The sequence below is a fragment of the Sugiyamaella lignohabitans genome, chromosome A (assembly GCF_001640025.1).
Source record: "Sugiyamaella lignohabitans strain CBS 10342 chromosome A, complete sequence".
NCBI classification, from domain to species: domain Eukaryota; kingdom Fungi; phylum Ascomycota; class Dipodascomycetes; order Dipodascales; family Trichomonascaceae; genus Sugiyamaella; species Sugiyamaella lignohabitans.
The window spans coordinates 1,047,709-1,066,271 of NC_031672.1; the positions used below are offsets into that span (position 1 = coordinate 1,047,709).

Here is an 18,563-nt window from a genome sequence, read left to right on the forward strand (position 1 = left end):
ACTCCAGTGTTAAAATAATCGTTAGTTGCTGAGTGGAAAACCGCAGCATTGTTCCAAATAGCAATACTGTCCTCCTCCCACCTGAAACGGACCTGCAAATCGTGGCTGCCCACCAGCAGCTTTTGTAGATACTTCTTCAGAGCCTCGCTCTCGTCCTCAGTAACCTCATTAAACTGCTTAAACTGCGACCCTGCCGTATATACCGAATTCCAATGAGTAATCGGATCAGTCCTAACAGCCGGATGCACCGCCGTCAACTCGTCGCCCACGTTCTCGGGAGCTCCTCTAAAATCGGTGTTAGTAACACTGTTCTTGGGGACATGCCTCCGGCGGCTGGGGCTCCGCCCCAGACCCCGTAGCTCCTGCTTCGCAGGAGATTGCTGGGACCGTCGGCGGAAACGACTCGAGCGCAGCGAGAGGAGCAGCGGGGTCTGGGGCGCAGCCCCAGCCGCCGGAGGCAGAGGGCACTTACCTGGGTCCGTTGAACAGCTTGAACTTCTCTTGCCACGTGCCGATTTGGTTTCCGGAGAAGGTTCCGGTAAGTGTTTCGAGGTATCTTTTAAAAGGGTCTGAGAGCTTGTCGTACAAACCGGCACCTGACCACCATAGGGTGTCACCACCAGTTTCAAGAGGCTCGATGATTTTCAGAATGGAGAATGCGCTGGGAATGGTCTCAAAGGCAAAGTCCTGGTGGATCCCCTTGCTCGCAAGCGCTTTGTTTTCTTTGTAGTCTTTGTGGTAGACTTTCTTGCCATACTCGGAAGAGATGAGTGTGACCTCGGGGTCGATGGACCCGTCTGGTCTCAAGAAACCTCCTCCAGGGGTGATGGGATGGATGTGGAGAGACGAGGTCTTGGGTTGGAAAGTGAGACTGGTGAGCTTTTGAGCAAGAACCTTCTGTTGCTCTACAGTGATTTTCTGGCCCCGGAAGAAGGCCACGCCTCGGTAAGCAATATTAATGGCGAGATCGCGGATCTTGTCATCATCGTCAAGAATCTCTGCTAACTGAATATCGTGATACTCTCTTCCAATGACAGGGGTCAAATCGGTGTACTTGTACTGGTCAAGTGCCCCGGATGGTTTCAATGGAGCCTCAGTTCTCTGAACAGACGCACCCTCGTTGGGAGTAGTAGCCCATGGAGAGGGGCCCTTGTGGGTGCTTTCGGCCTTGAGAGTCCACTTGGACTCGTCCAAGATGACGTATTTGGGGTGTTCTTCCAAACTGACGGTTGTAGTAGCAGTCATAATATCTCAGTTAATGTCTTATTTCACTTTTTCTGACGAAGTGAGGACATAAAATAAACGAGCAAAACCTGAATTATTTATACCTCTATGTTGAAGACATAGCCACACAATCTGTCACCAACTCCGGACTCAACTATCATCATCGTAAGCACAAATGAGCAGAAATGACACACTTCGGAGTCCGCTGTGCAGATATGGTGTAATCAGGGGTAAATATTTCTCATGCACGATAACACTAACCTTAATCACCATACAGCATGTCAATCCCACCATATCACCCGCCAATAACCACAGCCCGATTACAGCCACTCTTGCCTCTGGCGGTGGGGCTCTGCCCCCGACCCCGTGGCTCCTGCTTCGCAGGAGGTTGCTGGGACCATCGACGCCCGACTCGAGCGTAGCGAGAGGAGCAGCGGGGTCTGGGGCGCAGCCCCAGCCGCCGGAGGCAGAATGGGCAACAAATAAATTAATCAGATTCTACACAGAGCAAGCAGTCGTCCCGAGGTCAGTGCTACTGAGTCACCTCGGGGACTGATTCCGACAGGGCCCAATTGAGAAACCCCCATGATAGACGCGCGACCCGAGTCCGAGATCCCCATATTATAGTCGATAGTCGACCCGTGCTCGCCAGCATTGCTGAGATCGTGAACACCCACGCCAGAGGCTGTGATACAGGATGCTTTGGGACTGGAACTGGCCGAACCGCTGCTAGTAGGGTCGTTCAGTTTGATCCCGCAACCGTTGATGCTGCCGACCAGTCGACCCTCATCGGTAGGTTGTGTGTATCCACCACCTCCAGTCAACGATTGGATATTGTATGATTTCCACCAGCCGTTTCCTACAGCCACAATGTCTCCGTCATAAACACCAATATCTTTCACAGCAGAAGTTCCATTGCCCTTTCCTCCAACGTATATGGTCAGAAGCCATTGGCCCTTCCGCCAGTCTAATACTCTGATTTTGTTTCCTGCCTCTAACACAATTAACCTGTCACTGTCAATAGCATCCCAGAATCTGACAATTTGACCAGATCCACCTAACACAAATGTTCGTGGCACTCCATTCTCCCATACCAGCAGCGTCCTGTCGTCGCCAACCGACGCTACAATGCCATTGCCAGCGATATCTATACTGTTTATAAACGAATCGTGACCCCTGCTTCCCTCGTATCTACTGATTTCATTATTTTGAAGGTTCACCACCGAAATTGAGAAATCTGGATGTGCTGCTGCCAGGAACCCGTTCTTGGCTCGAGCATGCAGTGACGGCTGGCCCAGATGCTGGAACGTGATCCCAAACGCCGTTAGCCGGGCCAAATCATTCGCTCTCTCTAACTCTGTATCTTCTTCTTCTTCTTCGACTCCAATCTCTGATGTGAGTACTGGCGACAGAACTGTGACTCCCAGCGCGTTTCCTAATATCAGAACATCGTTGTCCCAACTCAGTGACAGGATGCGATGTGGCAGTTGAAATCTACTTTTTGTTAGACTTCACCGGTTCGGGGGGTGTGCCTCCGGCGGCTGGGGCTCCGCCCCAGACCCCGCTGCTCCTCTCGCTTCGCTCGAGTCGTTGCTTCGACGGTCCCAGTTACTCCTGCGAAGCAGGAGCTACGGGGTCTGGGCCGGAGCCCCAGCCGCCGGAGGCTGACCAGTGCCCACTTACTCTAGTACAGGCGAAAAATCGCTTCCTTGGTACTGCAGTGGGACTTTGCCTTGGACAATTGACTCGGCTCCGGACGCTGTCATGGCGTTTTTTGTTGACTTTTGACCGAGATTTATGTCTGGAACATGAAAGTGATCTCAGACTTCACGCTTTTTCGAGTATTTGTGGAGCTCATTGAAATATTCCAATAGCGGGGTTGCTCTGTTTTGACAGGTATTGGTGATATAGTTCTAGTTCTATTGCGAGTCTTGTAGCTGACCTATACGATTCCTGGTCCAAGCAATGGCAGCTGGGTGGTTGGTTGGATGTGATTTTAGGATGGATATGAAGCGTTTTGCGTGTTAGATTACCAGAACACAGTTATGTGTCTATCCTCATGCCGCTATGTGAAACATTTCAGATATTGAACAATTGTATATTCTTATTAGACAAGTTCTGTTTCATCCTTTTTACGAGGTTTATATAAATAATAGGCTCTGGTATGTCCAGTTTTCTTGCTTTGGGGCAAAAAAAAAAACTTAGATAGCCGAAACAAAATAATAGATAGAACACACTACACGGGACTCGAACCCGCAGTCTTCTGTTTAGGAGACAGACGCCTTACCATTAGGCCAATAGTGTCAGATTTTGCCAAAATTAGTTTTCACTCGCGGATGAGGCATCATTTCCAATATTACCCAATATTGCTCTTTAGCGGATGGATTTTTCACAATTAGTTAGTATAACCCATTCAACTCGATTTTTATTGATGAAATTGTCTGTCCCATTGAAATCAGCCCATTTCTACCTCCTTTTGGTCATGAAGCTGATCCTTCTAATTTTAACCGTAAGCCCATTTTCGGGCTAAAGAATTTCGTTTTCGACGAATTGACTCTGTACAGGCTTCTTACCTTATTTGTCTGATACATGTTCTAAGTTGATACTACCAGAGAGCTTTGGGTGTTTTTTTCAAATATCACAGAATCGTTTATTTTTCAGTCAAATTGACCCAAGCATGCTTGAGAAATAGGACATATATAGGGAGATAACTGCTATAATCGGAGTCAAAACTACCAACCACTCTCCAAATTTTAAAAGACTGACCAGTCCAAATCAACTGAAAGGAAAATAGTCATCCAAGGGCTCATTTTATTACACTATTCATTTCCAGGAGCCGACAAATAGCGACTCATGCCAGGGACTGGGTTAGGAGAATCTGGATCAGGGCGAGGGCTAACAGGAGCAGTTCGCGTTTTTAGATTTTCCACAGAACCACGAAGAACACATACAAACTCTCAGCACTGACAAACCCACTGGCATCAGCAATTCCCATTAAACGACCAGGAAAATGCAGGCTCCAGTAGTTGTAATGAGTAAGTCATGAGTCCAATGGTCTATAACTGGGAAATTCAAGTACAACCGAATACTAACAGATCCAGATGCCGGCGGAGAGCGCCAGACCGGCCGTAAAGCTCAGACCTCCAATATCACAGCTGCCAAAGCGTAAGTAAACCCAATGACCATTCTTCCTCCTTGTGGTTTTTACATCCGATGATATGATTGTACCCCGTCTCCGAAATTCAAACCCGCAAAAGAATTTCTAGGGACCCCAGCACCCGACTCGAGCGAAGCGAGAGGAGCCACGGGGTCTGGGGCGGAGCCCCAGCCGCCGGAGGCATGGTCTCCCCTCCAATGATAATCCAGATTCTAACTGATATGTGCAGAGTGGCTGATATAGTGAGAACATGTCTTGGACCCAAGGCCATGTTGAAAATGCTGTTAGATCCCATGGGTGGAATTGTGTTGACTAATGACGGACATGCTATTTTGCGAGAGATCGAGGTCACACATCCTGCTGCTAAGAGTATGATTGAGTTGAGTCGCACTCAGGACGAAGAGGTTGGTGATGGTACTACGACGGTGATTATTCTGGCAGGTGAGATTCTCGCTCAGGCATACGGTCCTTTAGAGCGTAATATCCACCCAGTAGTTATCATCTCTGCTCTTAAAGAAGCATTAAAAGATGCTCTTGAAGTCATCCACGAGATTTCAAGACCTATCGATGTTGAGAACGATGCTGCCATGGTCAAACTTATCAGTGCCAGTATCGGAACCAAATTTGTTGCTAGATGGAGTACTTTGATGTGCAAACTGGCATTACAAGCCGTCAAGACTGTCATGAGAACCGACACTAATGGCAGAAAAGAAATCGACATCAAGAGATATGCAAGAATCGAGAAGATCCCTGGTGGAGAAATCGAGGATTCCAGAGTGTTGGATGGTGTCATGCTTAATAAGGACATCACCCACCCTAAAATGAGACGTAGAATAGAAAACCCTCGAGTGCTGTTATTGGACTGTCCTTTAGAGTATAAGAAGGGTGAGTCGCAAACCAACATCGAAATCACAAAGGAAGAGGAATGGAACCGGGTTCTGCAGATCGAGGAAGAGCAAATCAAGGCCATGTGCGAGATCATTGCTTCTTTCAAGCCCGACCTTGTCATCACCGAGAAGGGTGTTTCAGACTTGGCTCAACATTATCTGTTAAAGGCCAATATCTCTGCCCTACGAAGAGTCCGTAAGGGTGACAATAATCGTATTGCCAGAGCTACTGGTGCCACTATTGTGAACCGAGTCGAAGATATCCGTGAATCGGACATCGGTACCCAGTGTGGCTTGTTCAATATCGAGCTCATTGGTGACGAGTACTTTACATTCTTGACTGAATGCGAGGATCCTGGTGCCTGTACTATTCTGTTACGTGGTCCTTCTAAGGATATCTTGTCTGAGATCGACCGTAACTTACAAGATGCCATGTCTGTTGCCCGTAACGTATGCTTTGAACCCAGACTATCGCCCGGTGGAGGTGCCACTGAAATGGCTCTTTCCGTGCGACTGGCCGAAAGGGCCAAGGCCATTGAGGGTGTCTCGCAATGGCCTTACAAGGCTGTTGCCGATGCTTTGGAGGTCATTCCTCGTACTCTTATCCAAAACTGTGGTGGCAACCCCATCCGAGTTTTGACTCAACTGCGTGCCAAGCACGCCGAGGGTCTCTATACATACGGTATCGACGGCGAAAACGGCAAGGTCGTCGACATGAACGAGTATGGCATCTGGGAACCCGAGGCCATCAAGCTACAGTCAATCAAAACCGCCATCGAGAGTGCCTGTCTGCTCCTAAGAGTCGACGACATTGTCAGTGGTGTCCGCAAACAGGGCGAAAAGACTGGCAGACTCCAGGGCCCTGAAGACGTCCCTGCTTCCCAGGAGTAAGCTTTTATCATACCCCGTCTTTGTTTATAGTGATACAGATAATATCCTTGAAAATCAGCTGTGCCGCCGGCGGCTGGGGCTCCGCCCCAGACCCCGTGGCTCCTCTCGCTTCGCTCGAGTCGGGTTCATACGGGCCTCATGTTTGCACACTCAACGAAGACAGTTTCGGTTGCGACAAATTAGGAACAATATAACCTCGAAAAATATTGATCCATATCAACAGGGAGTTTAGCTGCAGTGGTAACAGAGTTCGTGAAACCAAATATATATAGAGAGAGAGTAGCCAACAGATGACCTGCCACAATATTTACCCCTGAGTGAAACAATCGATCCCTCCGTAGGAAACTTGGATATAAAATTCCATTCAAAGAAGTGATCCAAAGACGAGTATGGTGGGCCGAAACTAAAACAAAACTACCCAGGCAATTGGCTGGACTTCCTTATCAAAAGCCATATTGGTACTTCGTTGCATAATTGGACTTCCAATGCATAGTTCAACATTCTATGCATTATCATTGCATATGCAGGAACAATTGCTGTGCAAGCTATTCTATGAACGAAGTAGCAAAGGAAATATGCTGGAGATTTTATTTTACTGGATCTGGATCCCTGCATGTGAGGTTTAAACCCTGACTAACTGCTTGTTCTTGTATATTTATTTTAATTGAGTTTTGTAGCATCTCACATGTACACATATACCCTATTGCAGCTTCCAACCGCTAACCAAGCTGGTCCATTCGAAATCTTCGAATTTCATTCAAAATCAAATTGAAAGGGACGATAAGAGGACGACTCGAGCGCAGCGAGAGGAGCAGTGGGGTCTGGGGCGCAGCCCCAGCCGCCGGAGGCAGGCAGGCTCGAGGCAGTTTTAGAAAATGCAGAATAAATTAATTAGATATATGCAATAAATAGATCTAAACCGTCTCTTTGTCGACAGTTTGTGAATTAGGTGCTGGTGCTACAGTAGGTGCTCGGAAGAGGGTGTCGTGGATAACGGCATGGTTTATGGATTGAATGGTACAGGTAAGAGCGAGAAGCACTTCAATGCCTCCAAATATAGCGCCTAGTACCTTAAATGCTAAGAGGCCAGTCTCATCAGCCAGTCGGTACCACCCAAGAACAAATGTTCCGAGAGGGAAAGTAAGACCCCACCATCCAGGGTTGAACGATTTTGGAGGGTCAGTGAGGATGGCTAAAAATGCAATGGACACCCAGAAGCAGGCGTAACCCATCATGGCCATGGCAATTCCAATACCGGCATAACGAACTAGAGCAGACTCTGGTACTGTGAGAACTTGTCTTTCAGCAAGAAGAGTTGCTAAATTAGAAGTGATAATAATGATACCAAAGCTACCTTGACCCAAAGGACCCACAGGAAGAAAATTAGAAATGGCCAATTGGCTAGGAGGAAGGTTACTCCTTAACAATCTGTGAATATAGATAGCAGTACAGGTGAAACCGAGGAGTTCACCATTACCCCACAACAGAGCAGTGATAATGATAGTACTCTCTTGCAGCTGCTTAGGAAGATTGGCAGTGATAAGAGCTCCAGTTGATGAAGCAACTACTACTGCAACGACAGGAAGAAGAATAGTAGCATTAATAGATTCAGTTGACTTGCGATCATGCTTGGAGTACATACAGAAAACAACATACCAAGCAGTAAATAAAGAGACGAACACGTCAATCCACCACATGGCATAAGTAGCTTTCCATGCATCTCTGCCAAACTGAAGATCAGTCATGTTGATAATAGTGGCAAAGCCCATGGGCCAGCAACCCAAAAAGACACTTTGGGTAGGATCACGAAGAAGCTGTGCAAAAGCAGCAGGATGAAGAAGGAATCTGCTAACAAATAAAATATTTGCAATTCCAAACAAGCCCATATTAAAACCCCAGATAATAACACCCAGGATTCTCAGCCATCTGGCATTAAATGGGAAAGTGTATAATATGATTGACGAGATACCAACACCCATGACGGCAGCAAACCATGCAGGGGTGAAGTAATTTACTCGTGCGAGTAGATAACTTTTAATACCAGCAGTCATTGTCAAATGATTAACAACTGTTTCACTGCTAGCGTTACTGTTCACTCGGCCAAACATTAATATTTGAGTAGCCAATAATTATTTGGCAGTATAAATTGGTGAGATAATGATTGAATGTACAGCCACAAATCAAGAACACCGCCACAGGGCAGAACTTGCTCTTTATATAGTTTTGGGGAAGGCTAAAGGAGCGGGGTTGTGGCTGCCCATTTGTGACGCACCGCCACAAATATTATTGAACATGATTGGCTACAGCCACAAATATGCACATGCACCACCACAAAATTTTATCAGTTAGGGTAAAATACTCAAACAAAGACCATTCGGCGCCACATTTTTTAGCCCCACAGCGGCAATATTCGATCCGAGTAGCGCGTGATAGTGGTGCCGTTTGGATCCTGGTTTCCCTGTTTTGAACACGAAAGGAGCTATCTGTTTATCGGAATTAGGTATATTGAGTATGCTTACCCCTCACCGGCAAGAATCGTTCCGATATTACGATTTAACATGGGTATTCAATTGGTCGATAAAACAAGAATCAAGGAGAATAACTCTGTGAATCATTGATTACCAGTTCCAGTTAACTACTTATAGCTACCGTAGATAAAACGTTCTTCGTCCAAGTAAAATAATGGGTAGTGAGATTTCACCGAGTCCGAAATACGTAAGTTCGGAGTAGTAATTTATCGCAAAATAGCTTTCAGACAATAGTGCATGGCATATTCTACGTCCATCCATTTCCGAATGCCCAGACATATTCGTATTGTGGCTGAAACGTGATGCAGTGAATTTGCACTTATCAGTGACGGAAAAAACAAAATTTTCCATGTTCCAATTAAAATTACACCGAATATTGATCTAATTATACATTGCTGATTATCGGTCTAAATTATTATATATTTTGCTAATAAATTCTCTGCGTGAACTTGTAGCTATTTTTTAAATAAGCACACTTTGACCCACTGATAAGAAATGTGGCTAATATGATCGACAGATAAGCTTTCAACAGCTGCGACATGAAGTGGCTTGCATATTCCGGAGAAACGAGCCGAATATGGCGAGTATGACTCTACCAACTGACCTATTGTTTACAAGACCAAGTGAGCTCTGGACCATTAACCAGGGATACCAGGGATACCTGGTAATGTAACAGTCATGTGAATGTTACGATTTAAAAAAAAATCCTAAGAGAGAAAGCGATTCCCCGCATGTCGAGCGCCATTCTAATCTTATCTTCCCCCTACATCACTGGTTAGTCTTCATACCCGGGACAACTAATTCCGAGGTGGTCTAGCCCATATTGTGAGAGCACGTACCTGTCACTAACAGTTTAAGTAATTTCTTGAATTAATGAAACACATTGCACTCAGGGTATTTAGTTCCGCTTACTAAGAAGTCGAGTAAGCAAAGTCATACAAGCGTTCAAAATTTTCAGGTCAACACGGTACTCTAGTGACCTCTTCACGCTATATCACTCATTTCGTCAGCCTTAAAAACAAAAAATAACATAGGGCACATCCCTACGGATAGTTAAACACTTGAAAGAGCAAAAAGTATGCGTTAACCCGGAATCGAACCGGGGGCTCATCGATGGCAACGATGAATTTTACCACTAAACCATTAACGCTTCTTATTGAACTGTAAGGACTCTCAGCATCCTTGGATGGTAACCAAGACAGTAACGAGGTTACCTAGTTCAACGAAGTCACATGACTAGATCTCCACATATATATAGCTTATCCTGCAGCTCTCCAACTTCTGGTCCTTTAGCTTGGATATTATTCTTCAACTATCCTAGAGCTAACAGGACCAGACTCTGGTAGCATTGACGACTGTACCTTTCGGGAACTATTATTGTAATAGAGGAAAACTACCTTACAGAATATCCAAGCTAAATAAATTTTTTTGGAAGCATCTTCGTGTTTGATTATATGGCAAATCACACGAGAGCAAAACAAGAACCAACATTTCCTGAAGTCCAAGACATTAATAAATTAACAACAGAATTCAATCGTCGCAGGAAGGAAACGAAAGACACCAGGAAAGCAAAAATGTCAAGGGAGTCGCGAATTGCCCCTATTGAATCCCAAGAGGAGGCGGTACAAAAATTCATGAACCAACTCCCTGCGGAATTGAAAGAAGAATTCGAAACAATCCGCCCATTTCTGAAACCATCATTTCCTGATGTCACACAAAACCAAAACACGAGTAAATACCCGTTACCTGCCCCTTTTACAGTGGCATCGGCTCCTAGTTTTATCACTTCTGCAAAAAGATGGATTACAGCCAATCAGATGACTTTGGGATATGAACAGCTGTTCAATACCATTATGGGACTCTTACCCACATCGACATATAAAAACAGAGCCCTCCAATGGTACAGCGAGGACCAGCCGTACCCTTGGGACGAATTGTGGAACCTCCTGAAACAACAACACGCACGTTTGGAAACGAAAGCGTATGCGACCTTCAATGCAATGAAATGCGACAAAGTGGCTGACTACCCCGCATTTGTAGAAAAAGCGATTCTAGAAGCTACAAATACCACTATTCCGGATAGAAATATTATCACCACTTTGATAAACGCGGCTCCGAGTGTTCGCCTCCGAACGACACTAACCACTCTACATGGCGACAACCCGCATCTATCTTTAGAAGATTTTGCAGAAAGAAGCCAATTGCGTGTAAATGAAATCCTAGCAGAATCACAGCACAAATATACATCGAAGAAATGGTGCTCAATTCACAAGAGTCGCGGACACAACACAAAGGACTGCAGTAGACAGACGAATAAACGTCAAAATACTCGAACCCCACACTCCGTGAAACGAATCACAAATGGAGAAGAAGGTTTCACTTCTTCCGATGATGAAGCAAAAAACTACAGCGGTTGAAACACGCGGGTACTGTTTCAACCAAAATTCCTATCACCCCTGATCGAGAGCTCTTTAGAACACAAATAAATATGCAGTTCTCCAATGATGACCGCAGAACTATGCCAGTACTTTTTGATACAGGTGCTAAAATCAGTGTTATTGCGGCATCACTAGTCCCGCGAACTGTTATAAATAAAGTTCAATCTTTCGAGATTCTTTTCGGAGACACGAAAGTCAAATCGTCAGGATACGTGACAGGTAAATTTCGTCTAAATAATAAATTGTTCCAGATTAACTTTGCCGTTGTTCCAATGTCGCTCAAAAGTTGCGAAGCGATTATTGGAACCGACTGGATGTCAGAGAACGTTTTTGAAATAAACGAATCCACCCACAGCCATACAATTGGCATATATTCACGACCAAATCACCCACACGCAATGGGGATTCCCCAAGTAAATCGAATTAACAGTATACCGAACAAGTACAAGGAGTTCCTAACGAACAAAGGTAACGAGTCGAAACTTCCTCCCCACCGTTCGTTCGACCTGAAAATTCCTTTCGTACCAAATTACACTCTACCAAAAACAAAGCTGTATCCAATGCCCCGCAAACACCTCGACGCACTCAAGAAATATCTCAAAGAACAACTGGATAAAGGATTCATTCGCCCATCGCGCTCTCAGGTGGCAAGTCCCCTTTTCTTCATCAAGAAAAAAGACACGGACGAATTGAGACCAGTGGCTGACTATTCCGGTATCAACGAGATAACACAACCAGCCCCTTCGGCTATACCTATAATCAACGAGATGCTAAATAACATTCAAGGGGCCAAGATCTTTACCAAACTAGATCTGAAACAAGCATATAACCAAGTACGGGTAGTGAAAGAGGATGTATGGAAAACCGCCTTCATCACACCCGTCGGCCAATATGAATCTCTGGTCATGCCTTTTGGATTAAAAGGAGCACCCGCCGCTTTCCAACAACTGATGCAACACGTGTTCAGAGAACACTGGGGAACATTCGTTTACGCCTACCTAGACGACATCCTGGTGTTTTCACAATCAGAGGAGGAACATGAACAGCACGTTATTACCATTTTAAAATTACTACAGGAAAACCAACTATATATCAAGCAGGAAAAGTGCCAATGGGGAGTACCGGAGACCTTCTTTCTCGGACACACCATAGGCAATAGCACTATTGGTATGCAAAAAGACAAAGTACAGGCTATTTTAGACCTACCGAAACCCACGAACCGAAAAGGGCTACAACGGTTCCTTGGGTCAATTCAATACTATTCGAGATTCATCCAAAATTTTTCAAATCTCATATCGCCACTACTCACACTCCTGAAGAAAAATGCCAGTTTCAAATGGACCCTAGTACATGACACAGCAGTGGAACAGATTAAACACGCGTTTACAACGGCTCCCGTACTACAAATGTTTAATCCAGACGCCCTCACACGCATATATACAGACGCGTCCAACCAGGCCATTGGGGCAGTTCTAGTGCAATACAATCAGCAGACAAAATTCTGGCACCCAGTCGAATTCTTCGGCAAAACGCTCCATAACGCCGAACTCAACTGGGACGTAAGGGATAAAGAAATGTTTGCAATCATTCAAGCCTGCAAGCGATGGAAACATTACATACAAGCCATACCTGGTCCGTTTACGGTTTTTACAGACCACAAAAACCTCACGTATTTCAACCGAGCGCGAGACCGATCAGCTAGACATTCACGATGGTATTCGTTCATTAGTGAACTCGATATTCGCATCGAATACGTGCAAGGCACACAAAATAATCTGGCGGATCTCCTCTCCAGACCAATGGACGAGTACAAAACTCCTAAAGAAAGGGGTCCTCTGGTACCATCATCCTCGCAATCATTGCCCACCATACGACCGGTGGAACCGACAGCTACTTCTCAGGAGTCAGTACAATCTGTGACCTTTTCACGCGACACAGAGATGCTCAAAAGGATAAACCAATCTCTGGAGAAAGATCCTAAGTACTCAAAAATTCTTCAACACTTCCGTAATCCCCAACACAGCCCATTCCCAGGCGACAAGAAGGAAAAACTTCGTTATTCTTATAAAAATGAAATTTTGCGTTATCTGGGAAAAATTGTCGTAGGAGTGGATGAAGAGTTACATGAGGATTTGATTAAACTTTTCCACGATCATTGGATTGGCGGTCATCACGGAATTCGTCGCACGAGACGAGCCTTAACTAAAGTTTTCACATGGCCCAACATCAGCGAATATGTGGAAAAATACGTAAAAAGCTGCTTGACATGCCAGAAATTCCGAATACGAAACCACGCACCATACGGCCTACTAAAGCCGTTACCGATCCCCGATCGCCCCTTCCAATCCATATCATTAGATTTTGTAACGACCTTACCGGAATCTGGTCCCCGGAAGTCAACCCAAATTCTAGTGATAGTCGATCGTTTCAGCAAATACGTCCAGTGTTACCCATGCTCCACCAATACAAACGCCATAGAACTCGCAACATGTATGAAAGATTACTTCGACCGTTTTGGTCCTCCTGACACCATCATCTCAGATAGGGGCACGCAATTTACATCAAACTTTTGGCGATCATTCACCGCCAGTCGAGATATTAAACTTCAGTTCTCCACGGCCTACCATCCTCAGACGGATGGTCAGACAGAACGCATGAACAGGGAAGTCATACGCCATATCGCGAAATATATCAACCCTCAACACAACAATTGGTCGGAATTATTGTCAGAAGCCACCTTTGCCATCAACACCACTTATAATGAATCTATTAAGAACAGCCCTTATAAGGTAGTGTTTGGGTTCGAACCCAATATTCATTTCAATTTTGAAGCCGCGGAAGCTTACCCAACAATGGAAGCCAAGTTAGCACACCAGGCGGACCTCCACAACAGCACTAAGGACATAATTCGACACAGCCAACAGCAGCAAGCTAAATATCACAACAAACATCGAGTTCACAAGGTTTTCAAACTGACGGATCGAGTGTTACTTTCCACGGACAAGCTTAACCATGACCGAGGTCCAAAACGTAAATTCGATAGGAAATGGATTGGACCCTTCACGATTGCGGCAAAAGTCAATGACAATGCTTACCGTCTATTGCTACCCAAGTCTTGGCGCAATAACCCCGTGTTTAACGTAGACCAGTTGGAACTATATCAGGAAAACTTGGTGCATCGGAAGAAATATGACCCGCACATCGAAGAAGATATCGATTATTATGACAATAATCCCCTCGGCATCACCGATCTCATTCGAACTGAGCATTTCGGCAAGCAGATCAAATATCTCGCTTCAGTCCGCACCAAGTACGCAACGGAGTCACAATACTTCACCTTGGAACAGCTCAAGGATTACAAAGATCTTGTCTGGCTTCTACACAACAGATCACCTACGGATCCTAAGCCTCCTCACCTCGATAAATTCCTGAACCACCTGGAAGGCGGTTCATAAGGGGGGGTACTGTAAGGACTCTCAGCATCCTTGGATGGTAACCAAGACAGTAACGAGGTTACCTAGTTCAACGAAGTCACATGACTAGATCTCCACATATATATAGCTTATCCTGCAGCTCTCCAACTTCTGGTCCTTTAGCTTGGATATTATTCTTCAACTATCCTAGAGCTAACAGGACCAGACTCTGGTAGCATTGACGACTGTACCTTTCGGGAACTATTATTGTAATAGAGGAAAACTACCTTACATGAACAAAAAATTTAGCACTCCTCTGTCAGACGAACACTTGTCTCAGCTTCTCCCGTCCAAAAAATGGCTTGATTGAAGTTTTTCACCTTATAAATGCTCTACCAGATATCAGCTGGATATCTGCAACTCCCACCACAGTCATTGATGTAAGTTGTGCATCTTTGGACTCGGTGGACCGGTCGTAAGTGTCTAAGAACCTTTCCCCACTGGCACGGCGCCATTAAAGGTGGTTTCTCCAAGTTATTCACGAGCAATCTCATACTTATATTTTTTTTAATCGTATAAGCAATGTGTTAAGTGGTATATCTGTTCGTAAAAGACCATTGGTGCCGTAGAACCGGCCCCACCCCTTCCAGAATGAGCAAAAGCCACTGTGAAGATGCAAATTTGAAATCGATTCAGATGATAGCACGAAACTATGAATATTAAATTTCAAAGACTTCATACAATTCTATTAGTGCTCTCTAATCGATTGGATAGTCAATATTTTCATCTTCCAGTGTCATTCCGTGAGTCGAATTCTTTATAGAAACGATTTCTGAAAGCGCACAGAATTCTTCTTTTTGTTTTTACAAAATTGTTCCTAGATCACTTCGTTTTTGTTGATTATACTGCGTGAAGATAAGTCGACTAAACAGCCCGGCAATACCTAGCTCATTTAACAATCTACGACGAGGCCCTGTGGCAGACACATAAGCCTATAAATTGACCATGATATGACCCTATAACCAACAGAGTGGCTATGATCCAGAAGTATCAACCAATATCTGACAGAGTAAATAGCACATTTGGAGTTGGCTGAACCAATACTATCAAGCACACGCCCAATCACTGAAGCCTATTTAGGAGCTACCCTGAGTAGATTTAATTTGTCAAAGAATGTAGGGAATCTAAAAAGGAACAGGAAGAGGGTGATAAATAGAGATGGCAAAGTACCTTGTGGGCCCTCTTCAAAAACAGCAAAACAGATTCAAAAGGACAAAAATAAATAACTAAATAAATAAATACATCACATGAGATATGCTATACTGACACCAGTCGATCTACTCTTCCCTGGCAGGGGCTGCGACAGGAAGAGGTTCAAAACCGAGATGCTGATTTGAAAGCTCCAGCAAATACTCGAGTTGTTCAGGATTGAAACGCTCTTCACACTCTTCAACAAGGGTATAAAGGACAGGCATGGTTCGAGGAGCACTGTTAATAAGCTGCAATCGCTCTGCCTTCTCAAGAGCTATACTATTCTCGCTGAGCTGACGAATGAATTTGGTCATGTTCTCAACTGTCTGAGGAGACTCAGGGTTTCCCGCAGGTCTGTCTTGTAAATACGCCTGTAACTCGACGACAATGGTCTCTAAATTCTCCGACCCAGCAGTTTTCTTCTTAGCCGAAACATCGTTAAGGTGCAGCAGCACCTCCAGATTCGTCAGCAGCTTGTCTCTCTCAGCTTCAATCTTTGCTTCTGTCAGTACTTATACACCACTGAAGAATAGGGGGAGACGGTAACTGCCTCCGGCGGCTGGGGCGCTGCCCCAGACCCCGTTGTGCTCCGCTTCGCGGAGCTGCTGGGATCGTGGACGCACGACTCGAGCGAAGCGAGAGGAGCCAGGGGGTCTGGGGCGCAGCCCCAGCCGCCGGAGGCATCTGGAATATACCCCTATGAGCCACGTGCCCGGAAATCTCCACTTACTTTCATTGTTTGGACAGAAGTTGTAGTCGTCAGATGAGTATGGATGGACTCGAGGTCAGTTCGCGATAATTTTGGCACCTGTGATTTTACCTTACCGCTATCTTCTGAAGCTTAGGTATGAAGATAAGGTCAAGGGTGGGCGTCAGCGTTAGAAGTGCATCTTTGGGAGATTAGAACAGGGTGTTCCGAAAACGGTAGTTGCAGTCACTGGAAAATTTTAGGATTATTTCCTATTTGGGCCGGACTCAGGATTCGCGAGAGTCGGTCGCACCTGGCGCCAGTCGAGTCTCATCACCAGTGTGAATTACCAGCTGCTTCACAGATTCTCTGTTACCGACAACCCATACAACAAAACACAGCAAAAATGTCGCTCGTCGTCACTGAGAAGGGAAACTTCCAACACATTCTTCGGTATGTTCTGCAACGATAGTTTTGATATGATATGGATTGGATGATTCGTCGGGTAGCGAGGTGCTTTTCTAGAGTTCGCAAGTGAGAAATAGTGGTACTATGATCGATACAAATGACATGGGATATGACAAAATTGTGAATAATTGTAATGCGTGCTAGGTTTACGATACCTGTAGAGAGAGAGAGAGTCGTCTCTTCGACTGCTAGATATTTGATTTGTCAAGCAAAATATATTCGACATTTGAAATTTCACCGACTAAATAAAATCGACTACCATAGTATTGAGTATTGTTTTTTCAATAAGAAACAAAACAAAGTTAATCGACTTTCGAACTACTTTTTCGATTGGTGCTCGTCTCTAAAATAAGCTTATTTTTTGTATGATGTTCTGGCCTGCTGAAAAATTTCATCGGTAGAAGGCTGCAGCTGCAAATTTCATAGCTAGTGAAAATGTCGCCATACGATTAAAACAAAAGCCATGTCATCTGTTATTTGTCATTATTAGTACCACTGTTTTAATAGCTTGCTTCTCTATTGATTTGCTAGTACGACCACCTCTCCATATCACTATTGACCCTCTAACCAACAAATTTACTAACAAATTCCAGTCTTTTGTCTACCAACGTCGATGGTAAGATCAAGATCATGTACGCCTTGACCACCATCCGTGGTGTTGGTCGTCGTTACGCCAATCTTATCTGTAAGAAGGCCGATGTTGACCTCAGCAAGCGTGCTGGTGAGTTGACCGTTGAAGAGCTCGAGAGAATCGTCACCATCATCCAAAACCCCACTCAATACAAGGTCCCCGCTTGGTTCCTTAACAGACAAAGAGACGTTGTTGACGGTAAGGACTCGCACCTCCTCGTCAACCAACTTGACAACAAGCTCCGTGAGGACTTGGAGCGTCTCAAGAGAATGAGAGCCCACAGAGGTCTCAGACACTACTGGGGTCTCCGTGTCCGTGGTCAACACACCAAGACCACCGGCAGAAGAGGCAGATCCGCCCCTACTGGCAAGAAATAAGTGTTGTAGTAATAAAATTGGCGCACCAAAGTACAACGACTGCAGTGTATTATCTATCAAAAGTGTCTGTTTTCTAATATTTTGTTTGCTCTATAGCCTCATTATCTAAAATAAAAACTATCACCGACGTCTTTAAATTGGTTCTGCCTCCGGCGGCTGGGGCTCCGCCCCAGACCCTGGTTGCTCCTCTCGCTTCGCTCGAGTCGTTGCGTGGGGTTTTGAGGTGATGCTTGTGATCAAGGACTCTGATTTTTTCAAAGGAAATCAATAATACATATCAAATATCGTAAGTCGGTATCCCAAGGACTGACAAAGAATGATCTAAAGAGGAGCTCTAAGAAAGAATAAACCATTCACTAGAGGATATGTCCTCCAACGAGATCTATCATTGTCATTAATGAGGGTATTCCAACCTCGAATTTTTCACCACTAAAATTGCATGGCATTTTTATCTTCCAACTTTGCATTTCATGCCGAGATTGCACTTAAAATACAACTATTGTATTTTTTTGTAGACAATTATTGCATTTCGTACGCCAATATATGGTGGTCGTGACAAACGAAGGTATGAATTGGCCATCAAAAATTTAAGAAAGGAGCTATAATTTAC

General features: G+C 44.9%; 6 protein-coding genes and 2 non-coding genes across 8 annotated transcripts; 3 read left to right on the forward strand and 5 right to left on the reverse strand.

The window, feature by feature from the left end:
* Nucleotides 1-468: 468 nt before the first annotated feature.
* AWJ20_332 (uncharacterized protein) lies at nt 469-1,245 on the reverse strand (the record flags this gene model as incomplete). Its single annotated transcript, XM_018880330.1, has 1 exon — nt 469-1,245. One exon carries the CDS (start codon nt 1,243-1,245, stop codon nt 469-471), a length of 777 nt encoding a protein of 258 aa, XP_018734574.1.
* Nucleotides 1,246-3,456: 2,211 nt separating this feature from the next.
* On the reverse strand, nt 3,457-3,528 carry AWJ20_333 (the record flags this gene model as incomplete). Its single annotated transcript has 1 exon — nt 3,457-3,528. It is a non-coding gene; the product is annotated as a tRNA-Arg (tRNA).
* Nucleotides 3,529-4,602: 1,074 nt separating this feature from the next.
* CCT3 (Cct3p) lies at nt 4,603-6,159 on the forward strand (the record flags this gene model as incomplete). The annotated part of the gene is made up of 1 exon (XM_018880350.1): nt 4,603-6,159. One exon carries the CDS (start codon nt 4,603-4,605, stop codon nt 6,157-6,159), a length of 1,557 nt encoding a protein of 518 aa, XP_018734575.1.
* On the reverse strand, nt 5,424-5,804 carry AWJ20_335 (uncharacterized protein; the record flags this gene model as incomplete). Its single annotated transcript, XM_018880361.1, has 1 exon — nt 5,424-5,804. One exon carries the CDS (start codon nt 5,802-5,804, stop codon nt 5,424-5,426), a length of 381 nt encoding a protein of 126 aa, XP_018734576.1.
* Nucleotides 6,160-7,073: 914 nt separating the features above from the next.
* On the reverse strand, nt 7,074-8,267 carry SSU1 (Ssu1p; the record flags this gene model as incomplete). The annotated part of the gene is made up of 1 exon (XM_018880371.1): nt 7,074-8,267. One exon carries the CDS (start codon nt 8,265-8,267, stop codon nt 7,074-7,076), a length of 1,194 nt encoding a protein of 397 aa, XP_018734577.1.
* Nucleotides 8,268-9,766: 1,499 nt separating this feature from the next.
* AWJ20_337 lies at nt 9,767-9,837 on the reverse strand (the record flags this gene model as incomplete). Its single annotated transcript has 1 exon — nt 9,767-9,837. It is a non-coding gene; the product is annotated as a tRNA-Gly (tRNA).
* Nucleotides 9,838-12,924: 3,087 nt separating this feature from the next.
* AWJ20_338 (gag-pol fusion protein) lies at nt 12,925-14,580 on the forward strand (the record flags this gene model as incomplete). The annotated part of the gene is made up of 1 exon (XM_018880391.1): nt 12,925-14,580. The coding sequence occupies one exon, from the start codon at nt 12,925-12,927 to the stop codon at nt 14,578-14,580; it is 1,656 nt and encodes a 551-aa protein (XP_018734578.1).
* Nucleotides 14,581-17,575: 2,995 nt separating this feature from the next.
* RPS18B (ribosomal 40S subunit protein S18B) lies at nt 17,576-17,953 on the forward strand (the record flags this gene model as incomplete). The annotated part of the gene is made up of 1 exon (XM_018880399.1): nt 17,576-17,953. One exon carries the CDS (start codon nt 17,576-17,578, stop codon nt 17,951-17,953), a length of 378 nt encoding a protein of 125 aa, XP_018734579.1.
* Between the last annotated feature and the right edge of the window lie 610 nt (nt 17,954-18,563).